Genomic DNA, 11345 nt, shown 5'->3' with positions numbered 1-11345 from the left:
GGGTCATTCAATGCATTTCTATATAGCAGTATTTTGCAACCAGTGTGCCTCCAGCTGTTGCAAAACTACAATTACCAGCATGCCCGGACAGCCAACGGCTGTCCGGGCATGTTGGTAGTTGTAGTTTTGCAACAGCTGGAGGCACACTGGTTGCAAAACACTGCTCTGCAGACTTCCCACACATCAGTGACATATCAGGTCATTTTTAGACATGAGCGAACGTACAGTAAACTCGATTCGTCACAAACTTCTCGGCTCGGCAGTTGATGACTTATCCTGCATAAATTAGTTCAGCTTTCAGGTGCTCCGGTGGGCTGGAAAAGGTGGATACAGTCCTATGAGAATCTTTCCTAGGACTGTATCCACCTTTTCCAGTCCACCGGAGCACCTGAAAGCTGAACTAATTTATGCAGGATAAGTCATCAACTGCCGAGCCGAGAAGTTCGTGACGAATCGAATTTACTGTAAGTTCGCTCATCTCTAGTCATTTTCATTGGATCTCCATATTACTTTGGAATAATATGTGCATTAAAAATTAAATCTGTTAAATATTTCAGTTGAAGCCAGGCACAGCCGTCATGAGCCTGAAGACCGGCGCAGCAGGCATTGCCCATATCTGGACACTATCAACAGGTCAGTAAGGCGGCTGAACGTTGCAGGTATAAACTGTTCTAGATCTTTCCATTATTTAATTGTTTTGTCTTCTTGCAGGAGTGTCTTGGATTTCGACTTTGAGAAGCTTTGCTCTATTTCGCTGTCACACATTAATGTTTATGCCTGTCTGGTGTGCGGCAAATACTTTCAGGGTAAGTGACCAGCTGAGGCTGAGTACACACCACATTATTGCAAGTTCCCGTATCAGGTTTTTGATGAAAAACGGATTCCTCAAATCCGGACTAAACTGTATCAAAACGTGTACAAATTTTAACCTGTATACGGTTTGAAAAAAAAATGTATGTCTGGTTGCATCCGTTTTTAAAGGAGTAGTCCAGTAGTGAACAAGTGGTGAACAACTTATCCCCTATCCTAAGGATAGGGGATAAGTTGCAGATCGCGGGGGGTCCGACCGCTGGGGCCCCCCCGCGATCTCCTGTACGGGGCCCCGACAGCCCGCGCGAAGGGGGCGTGTTGACCCCCCGCACGAAGCGGCGGCCGACACGCCCCCTCAATACAACTCTATGGCAGAGCCGGAGTGCTGCCTTCGGCAGTCTCCAGCTCTGCCATAGCGATGTATTGAGGGGGTAGACACCCGCTATCTGGCCGGAGAGCCTGGCCCCCATACAGAGAGATCTCAAACTTATCCCCTATCCTTAGGATAGGGGATACATTTTTCACCACTGGACTACCCCTTTAAGAAAAAAACGTATGTTTTTAACTTTTCACTCCGTTATGAATAAAGTTTCCTTGTTTGATTCAAATTCCAAGAAACAAAACTTTAGGTGTCAAAAACTGTATGGTGCAAACCGAATGGAACCGTACGCGCATACGGTTCCCATTGACTCCCATGTTAAAAAATAAATAAAAAATAAAATAAAGTATACGGTTTTTCACCCGGACCAAAAAGCAGTGGTAGGCTACAGTTTTGGGTACGAGAAAAAAACTGACACAACCGGATGCCTCTTTTGGCATACGGTTTTCAGTTCCATACGGTTTTCACATTGAAAACGTATACAGGAACTGTATTGCAAAAATGTGGTGTGAACCCAGCCTTAGAATGAATAGTAACAGTGGCTGCGGATAGAATCTGACATTATACTTCTAAATCTTTTGTTTTCTCCATTTACAGGTCGGGGGCTGAAGTCTCATGCCTACATCCACAGCGTTCAGTTCAGTCACCATGTTTTCCTGAATCTACACACCCTAATGTTTTACTGTTTGCCCGATAACTACAAAATCATCGATTCATCCTTGGAAGACATTACAGTAAGTTGCTACAGTGTTGGGAATTTGACTTACATGAAGTCTGACACCTAGACCTCTTTAATTTGGAGCATCTGACTAAAAACAAAGTAGGTGCACTTGCAAATCTTTAAAAGGGAACTCCGGTACCTAACCACTTATCCCCTATCCTCAGGATAGGGGATAAGGATCTGATAGCAGGGAGTCTGACCACTTGGAGTCCCTGTGATCTCCTGCCCAGTGCCCGGCTTTTCCCATGAACAGAGCAGCTACTGATTTATGCACGGAGCTGTGTCGACTGCTGCAATGAGCTGTGATCTACACACCCCCTTCTTGCATTTCTGAGAGAGCCAGTGATACAGTTGCGCTGTATCTCCGGCTTTATCATAGAGATGCATGAAGGGGTCAGCCGTTGTACCGGAGTTCCCCTTTTTTAAATGTGTTTAAAAAAAAAATAAAAAATTGTAATTTTTTTACATTAATTATAAAAAAAAAACTTGCACATTGTCTTAGTGCTGAGACCCACAGCTTATTTACATAAGTTCTAATGCAGTCAACGAGTTGGGGTGAGCGAGCGGCCATGGAGTGAAGAGTGCTGCCTCACACTTTACAGAATTGTTTGTCATTCACAATCGCAGTGGTTCTCAGCACTGAGACCAGGGGCGCTCTAAACTTTTAACATGTGAAAAGTTTTTCAGTAACACTAAGTTTCTTAGTGGTGTATATATATTTAGTGCAGGCTTTTTTGTAATTCTTCTGTACTCCTGTTTGTCGAACAAGTATGGTGCTAAAAAACTGCAGCTCCCAGCATTCATCAGGTTGTGTTCCGTCCTGCCTCTACCCTTCGCCCGACACCCACCCGGTAGCTGGAGCTGAGCATATCTGTATTACCGTATTTTTCGCCGTGTAAGACGCAGTTTTTCTTCCCCAAAACTGGGGGAAAAAGTCGGTGCGTCTTATACGGCGAATGCACCCCTATCGCGGCGGTCCCTGCGGCCATCAACGGCCAGGACCCGCGACTAATACAGGACATCACCGATCGCGGTGATGCCCTGTATTAACCCTTCAGACGCGGCGATCAAAGCTGACCGCCGCGTCTGAAGGGAAAGTGACACTAACCTGGCTGTTCAGTCGGGCTGTTCGGGACCGCCGCGATTTCACCGCGGCGGTCCCGAACAGCTCGACTGAATAGCCGGGTTAGTGCTTACAGGACACCGGGAGGGACCTTACCTGCCTCCTCGGTGTCTTCTCCGTTCAGGGATCCCCTGTATGGCCGGCGTGCTCCTTCCTCGTCATCACGTCGTCGCGTGCTTGCGTAACGACGTGATGGCGCGACGGAGAGCGAGGATACCCGGCCGGCAGCAGAGACGTTCCGGAGCGACATCCAGGGCAGCGGTGACTGGTCCAGAGCGGCGGGGACACGTGAGTATTACCTCCTATGCAGTGGTCTTCAATCTGCGGACCTCCAGATGTTGCAAAACTACAACTCCCAGCATGCCCGGACAGCCAACGGCTGTCCGGGCATGCTGGGAGTTGTAGTTTTGCAACATCTGGAGTTCCGCAGGTTGAAGACCACTATTGGGTTCAAAATCTAAATTTTTTTTAGATTTTGCACCTAAAAATTGGGTGCGTCTTATACGCCGGTGCGTCCTATAGGGCGAAAAATACGGTATATACATTTTGTTTCCAGCATAATCCTCATTTGGTTGACTGCATTGTGAAATAACTTAAAACTCATGCTTTAAGGGGTACTCCGGTGGAAAGAATAAACTGGTGCCAGAAAGTTATACAGATTTGTAAATTACTTTTATTTAAAAATCTTAACCCTTCCAAAACTTATCAGCTGCTGTATACTACAGAGGAAGTTTTGTAGTTCTTTTCAGTCTGACCACAGTGCTCTATGCTGACACCTCTGTCCATGTCAAGAACAGTTCGGAGCAGGAGAGGTTTGCTTCTGCTCTGTACAGCTCCTTACACAGACAGAGGTGTCAGCAGAGAGCTCTGTGGCCAGACTGGAAAAAAACTACACAACTTCCTTTGGAGCATACAGCAGATAAGTACTAGAAGGATCAAGATTTTTGAATAACCTTATTTACAAATCTGTTTATCTTTTTGCAACCAGTTGATTTAAATTTTTTTTACCAAAGTACCCCTTTAATGTTTCACCATGAGAATTTAGCTCAGGGAGTGCACTGGTGACCAATCCAAAACATTCATTCTGTTCCAGCTTTTTACAGTGGTCACACATGGGATATTGAGGATGCAGTCACGCTGTAATTTTACCGCCACTCACAAGTGACCAAAAGTGGCCTTGTAGCCTAAGCTTAAAGGGGTGCTCTAGTGGAAAACAAATTTTTGAAAATCAAATGGTGCCAAAAAGTTAAACGTATTTGTAAACTACTTCTATTTAAAAATCTTTGTCCTTCCAGAACTTATCAGCTGCTGTATGTTCTAGAGCAGGGTTTGTCAAGCATAGTCCTCAAGACCCCCCTAACAGGTCATGTTTTCAGGATTTCCTTAGTCTTTCACAGGTGATATAACTGTGGTGATGCCTGGTTCATTAACCACAATTATATCACCTGTGAAAAAGGAAATCCAGAAAACATGACCTGTCTGGGGTCTTGAGGACCACGCTTTAGAAACGCCACTTTAGAGGAAGTTGTGTAGCTGACCACAGTGCTCTCTGCTGACACCTCTGTCCATGTAAGGAACTGTCCGGAGCACTTGAGGATCGCTATGGGGATTAGCTCCTGTTCTGGACAGTTCCAGACATGTTAGGAACTGTCCAGAACAGGAACACATCCCCATAGTAAACCTCCTGACATGGACAGAGGTGTCAGTAAAAAGCACTGTGGCCAGACTGGAAAGAACTACACAACTTCCTCTGGAGCATATCTTTAAGGATCCCACTTCTTAGTTATCTGTAGATCACTATTTATTATACGTTTTACCTTTCTTTCTTTCTTAGTATGTATTAAAGCCAACCTTTACTAAAGCTCAAATCAGTAATCTGGACAAGCAAGCCAAGTTATCTAGGGCATATGATGGGACCACTTACCTGCCAGGCATCGTGGGACTCAACAACATTAAAGCGAATGACTATGCCAATGCTGTTCTGCAGGTGAGTCTGTTCTGCATTCTCTTCATAACGAACAATGTCTTAAAGGGGTACTCTGCCCCTAGACATCTTATCCCCTATCCAAAGGATAGGGGATAAGATGTCAGATCGCCAGGGTCCCGCTGCTGGGGACCCCGGGGATCGCTGCTGCAGCACCTCGCTATCATTACTGCGCAGAGCGAGATCGCTCTGCACGTAATGACGGGCAATACAGGGGTCGGAGCATCGATACGTCACGGCTCCGCCCCTCGTGACGTCACGGTCCGCCCCCGTCAATACAAGTCTATGGGAAGGGGGCATGGCAGTCGTCACGCCCCCTGCCATAGACTTGCATTAAGCGGACGGGCCGTGATGTCATGAGGGGCGGAGCCATGATGTCACGCTGCTCCGGCCCCTGTATCGCCCGTCATTACGAACTCGCTCTGTGCAGTAATGATGGCGGGGTGCCGCAGCGGTGATCCCCGGGGTCCCCAGCAGCGGGACCGCGGCGATCTAACATCTTATCCCCTATCCTTTGGATAGGGGATAAGATGCCAGGGGCGGAGTACCCCTTTAAAATACTCTGAAGTGGTGGTCTCAACACTTTGGACCTCCAGATGTTGCAAAACTACAACTCCCAGCATGCCCAGACAGCCGTTGGCTGTCTGGGCATACTGGGAGTTGTAGTTTTGCAACATCTGGAGATCCACAGTGTTGAGACCACTCTTACGTACTGAAATGCCTTCCATGGTGACCAAAAGAGATAAGTCAGATAGGCAGATCTGTTTAGGGGAGCACACATTTCTCACTGCTGCCCGGTCCCCAGAATTAATATGTCAATGTATTTTTTGCACAGAGCTGTGTCTGGCCATGGGTTTTCAGAAGGAGCTTTAATAATATAGAGTAGTCTCTCTCTTCAGCTGTTAAGAAACAACAACTCCCAGCTTCACAGAACATGTTGGGGGTTATAGTTATGCAGCAGCTTAAAACCGGTGAAAATGTGTTCTCATAAATGAAGCGGCCTATTCTCAGTAGCAGTGGGGGTCCCCCATCTGACATGTCATAAAGTTTGCTCTATGCAGAGCACTGTTTGCTCTTAATTGCATTTAAAAAATGCACCCCCCAAATGAATGGAAAGCACCCAAACTTTGCCAAGCATTAAGACTTCATGTATTTATGTATCTATTTTAGGCCTTGTCCAATGTTCCACCGCTGAGGAACTACTTCTTGGAGGAAGATAATTATCGTGGAATTCAGCGCCCCCCAGGGGATATAATGTTCCTCTTGGTACAAAGGTTTGGAGAGTTGATGCGCAAATTGTGGAACCCCAGGAACTTTAAGGCACATGTTTCCCCACATGAGATGTTGCAGGCGGTGGTTCTGTGCAGCAAGAAGACCTTCCAGATCACTAAGCAGGGTAAGGCCAGACACGGGCAGCATGAAAGAGGGGCAGACTACTTTATTACAGCGGCTTCATTCTCTCTAAGATGCTGCAGCTTGTGTAAAAACTGCCTGGAATGAGGCTTTGTCATCTGGGTGATTCTACCCTCCTTTTTGCCTTGGTGACTAGAAGCTCCGATCCTGGCCCGTTCTTAAAGGAGTACTCTGGTGGAAATTTTTTTTTATTATTATTATTTTTTTTAAATCAACTGGTGCCACTAAGTTAAACAGATTTGTAAATACATTCTATTTAAAACTCTTAATCCTTCCAGTACTTATGAACTGCTGTATCCTCCACAAGTAGCTCTGCTTTTCTATCCCTGGATAACCCTTTAAAGCAGTACTCTGGTGGAGAACACATTTTTTTATTAATTTTTTTAATCACCTGGTTCCAGAAAGTTAAAGGGGTACTCCGGTGAAAACCTTTTTTCTTTTAAATCAACTGGTGGCAGAAAGTTAAACATATTTGTAAATTATTAAAAGTAAATGGGGCTCAAAGGTCAAAGATATCTGGTTTAGAATAATTTGTATTTATTAATATAGAATGAAAAATGAATTAAATAGGGAATGTACAGGGCCTTTGTACTCCCCTAATTAATTTAATACACAATAAGATATATAATAATCCCAATATAAAAATAGCAACTAAAAATAAAAACTAAAAATAACAACTGTAAAATTATTCTGCGATTTGAGCCTGTGTTATCAATATGGCGATCTACTAATCCTGTAGAAAAGCACAGTGCAAATGTTCATTCCTGTTCTCAGAGCTCTTCAATAAAACAGATACAATGTAGCAGCTGCAGATAACAATAAGTCAATTGGTATTGTATCTGTCCAGCCAGTGGCAACTAAATCCCACCTATATAGTGATACAATGTAGCGCTTTGTGAATAGTCGCTTAAAATCGATCTTTAAGTATCTCTGTATATACCGCAAAATATCAAATCAGCCAGTTGGCAATAAACTCCATAAAATGCTCACCACTCCCGGGATACCATGGATCTCCCTTCGGTGTAGTCCTGTGGACCGGCTGTATAGCGTCTTTCGCCCGGTGACTGGCCTCAGTCAGGGATCGTGCTGCTGGAGTTTCAGCCGACTCCTAAGGACGCAGCACTTGGTGGTGGGCACCGTTTGGGGGGACTGCAGCGCTGTCAAGCGGAGTCCCTTGGTCGGACCAACTGGGAATGAAGGCGGTCAGCAAGCATCGAATCCTTGTTGTTGATAGCCCGGTTAGCTTTATACTTGTGATTAAAGTAGCGGCTGGATGCGGTATGCAGAGTAAATAACCCGGCGGCGTTCCTCGTGCACAGGTCGCGCGCTCGGGAGATAGCGCACTGTAACAAATGTCTTGGATCTGTCGGATGATCGCTAGTGCTGTTAGGCAGATGTTCTATATTGGCAGGCTCAATATCGCATATTTAGAATCGCTGGACGCGTTTCAAAACCATCCTCTGTTTTTTCTTCAGCAGCGGAACGTGTGAACTATAACATAATAGTGGTTTATATACCTTGAAACACGCCCCTTCATAATGACCTAAACTATGACCTCACATCCTGGGCAAAAAATTCAATGATTTGCATTTTAGAAAACCCTACCTAATTATAAAGAAATGAATAAGCTCTATTTATACTTGTCTATGAACATTTCAACACTTAAATACGAATTTATAAAAACCTGCAAAAGTATATAACATTACAAACTATATGCAATTGTAATAATAACTAGAGACATATGGGGATAAATCTCAATCTCGATCACATGCTAGAAATATTAGAAAAAATTATAAATAAATAAAAAAATAAAAATAAATAAAATAAAATAAATAAAATAAAAAAATTAAAAATATATGAAAAATAAATAAAAATAATAATAATAAAAATAAAAGTGGAAATAAAAATAATAATAATAGACAAATAATAATAGAGTGAAATGAAATAAAAGATAAATACAAAGACTAACTAGGCATCTCATAATAATAGTGGACATATATGACAATATAATGGGACACATAAGGACTCAAAAATGTGTACCATTTTGAACAAGCAGATTCAGGGCTAATAACTTTTATCTATAGTAGAGTTGGGAAGGGCCCGTATTAGCCCTGAATCTGCTTGTTCAAAATGGTACACATTTTTGAGTCCTTATGTGTCCCATTATATTGTCATATATGTCCACTATTATTATGAGATGCCTAAATATGCCTAAATATGCAATATTGAGCCTGCCAATATAGAACATCTGCCTAACAGCACTAGCGATCATCCGACAGATCCAAGACATTTGTTACAGTGCGCTATCTCCCGAGCGCGCGACCTGTGCACGAGGAACGCCGCCGGGTTATTTACTCTGCATACCGCATCCAGCCGCTACTTTAATCACAAGTATAAAGCTAACCGGGCTATCTACAACAAGGATTCGATGCTTGCTGACCGCCTTCATTCCCAGTTGGTCCGACCAAGGGACTCCGCTTGACAGCGCTGCAGTCCCCCCAAACGGTGCCCACCACCAAGTGCTGCGTCCTTAGGAGTCGGCTGAAACTCCAGAAGCACGATCCCTGACTGAGGCCAGTCACCGGGCGAAATACACCATACAGCCGGTCCACAGGACTACACCGAAGGGAGATCCATGGTATCCCGGGAGTGGTGAGCATTTTATGGAGTTTATTGCCAACTGGCTGATTTGATATTTTGCGGTATATACAGAGATACTTAAAGATCGATTTTAAGCGACTATTCACAAAGCGCTACATTGTATCACTATATAGGTGGGATTTAGTTGCCACTGGCTGGACAGATACAATACCAATTGACTTATTGTTATCTGCAGCTGCTACATTGTATCTGTTTTATTGAAGAGCTCTGAGAACAGGAATGAACATTTGCACTGTGCTTTTCTACAGGATTAGTAGATCGCCATATTGATAACACAGGCTCAAATCGCAGAATAATTTTACAGTTGTTATTTTTATTTTTTATTTTTAGTTGCTATTTTTATATTGGGATTATTATATATCTTATTGTGTATTAAATTAATTAGGGGAGTACAAGGGCCCTGTACATTCCCTATTTAATTCATTTTTCATTCTATATTAATAAATACAAATTATTCTAAACCAGATATCTTTGACCTTTGAGCCCCATTTACTTTTAATATATTGTCCCTATTTTTTACACCGTGGGTATAGGTGTTTGTTGGGTTGCTCGGGTCTTTAGTGACGGTCAGATAGACAGGAGCCTCTCCATTTTGTTTATAATATTTGTAAATTACTTCTATTAAAAAATCTTAATCCTTCCAGTACTTATTAGCTGCTGAATGCTACAGAGGAAATTCCTTTCTTTTTGGAACACTGATGACATCACGAGCACAGTGCTCTCTGCTGACATCTCTGTCCATTTTAGCAACCGTGCATAGCAGATGTATGCTAAGGGCAGCACGGTGGCTCAGTGGTTAGCACTGCTGCCTTGCAGTGCTGGGGACTTGCGTTCAAATCCCACTAAGGACAACAATAAATAAAGTATTATTATTATAATAATAATGTCAGCAGAGAGCACTGTGCTCGTGATGTAATCAGAGAGCATTCCAAAAAGAAAAGAATTTCCTCTGTAGTATTCAGCAGCTAATAAGTACAGGAAGGATTAAGATTTTTTAATAGAAGTAATTTACAAATATGTTTAACTTTCTGCCACCAGTTGATTTAAAAGAAAAAAGGTTTTCACCGGAGTACCCCTTTAAACAGATTTGTAAATTACTTCTATATAAAAATCTTAAAGGAAAACTGTCTGACTGACAGTGCGGGGGATGCTGATACATATGTGGTGTCCCGGTACCGCATCTTATACGGTACCTATTTATGTGTGGGTCCCCATAGCCAAAGTCCCTAGGACGTAGGGATCCCTGTTGTGTAGCCTACCCCTTGTCGCCTCTATTCCAGCTAGTAGCCTAGTAATTTATGTAAGGGTAATGTAAATATAGTAATATATATGTAAATAAATGGTTAATTACCGGTTCCATAGCGTTGGAGTACCTGCGGGTCACGTGACTAGGTAAACTCTATGGTATTTTGCTTAAGGACCTTTGGAGGCCCTGTGACGTATGCAATCCCATTACTCTCTGTAATGGTGAGTGACAGATGTTCGGACCAATCGGATTCACCCCGCCCCTGCCCATATAAGGGAGCGGCAGCCATCTTTTCTCTCTCTTGTTCCTGCGCAGCCAAACAGTAAGGATCTCTCTTGCTCCTGCGCTCCTGACGTGGAAGGATCTATACGGCAATCTCCCGCAGTGAGTTAGGCCTGATCCTTGCGGCAACGGCTGATTAATGCTAAATCGAGAGTGTATCAATCCCCAGACACTCTGCAGCATCACCGGACCTAATATAACCCCTAAATCCGGACGGATCTGCAAATATCTACCCTAAATTCATAGACTTTCTAAATAGCTCAAGGTCCTCAACAACTGTCAGTCACTGAGCAATATAAGGACTGTTATATTAGACTGTTACTGTGCCTTGGATGTATCGCAAGCACTTAAGTAAAGTTGTTCAAGTTAAATCTCTTTGTGGACCTTGTCATTTCATGCACCTATCGTTACTGGGAAGGGCAGCGATAGGCCGGAACATTACCTCAGCATACTAGCCCTCAGCCTGGCTCTCCATCTCCCCGTTGCTCCTAACTTGTCTTCGCTGCGCAGGTGCTGCTTCATGACATGCGCAGTGAAGACCAGTTAGGAGTGTCGGAGAGAGGGAGAGAGAGGGGATGAATATTCATAAGCGGGCAGCGCTGCAGTCACAGTGCCAGACGGGAAGGTAGGGATCATATGAATCAGCGTCCCCTGCACTATCCGTCAGTACCTGTAGTTAGTGCGGGAGTGAACATGTTTTACTTTAATCCTTTCAGTACTTAATAG

At 43.7% G+C, this 11345-nt stretch overlaps 1 protein-coding gene across 1 annotated transcript in view; it reads left to right on the top strand.

Annotated features, from left to right (window-relative positions):
* The window catches only part of USP39 (ubiquitin specific peptidase 39), a 36549-nt gene that overhangs the window by 1396 nt on the left and 23808 nt on the right, over window positions 1–11345 (top strand). The window contains exons 2-6 of the mRNA XM_056571288.1: window positions 558–633; window positions 712–806; window positions 1787–1923; window positions 4868–5020; window positions 6188–6413. Of these exons, the coding sequence (XP_056427263.1) occupies window positions 558–633; window positions 712–806; window positions 1787–1923; window positions 4868–5020; window positions 6188–6413 (687 nt within the window). The remainder of the gene's footprint in view (window positions 1–557; window positions 634–711; window positions 807–1786; window positions 1924–4867; window positions 5021–6187; window positions 6414–11345) is intronic.

Source organism: Hyla sarda, chromosome 4 (genome assembly GCF_029499605.1).
Source record: "Hyla sarda isolate aHylSar1 chromosome 4, aHylSar1.hap1, whole genome shotgun sequence".
NCBI classification, from domain to species: Eukaryota; Metazoa; Chordata; class Amphibia; order Anura; family Hylidae; genus Hyla; species Hyla sarda.
The sequence above is the reverse complement of the archived record's forward strand: the minus strand, read 5'-3'. Positions and strand labels throughout refer to the sequence as shown.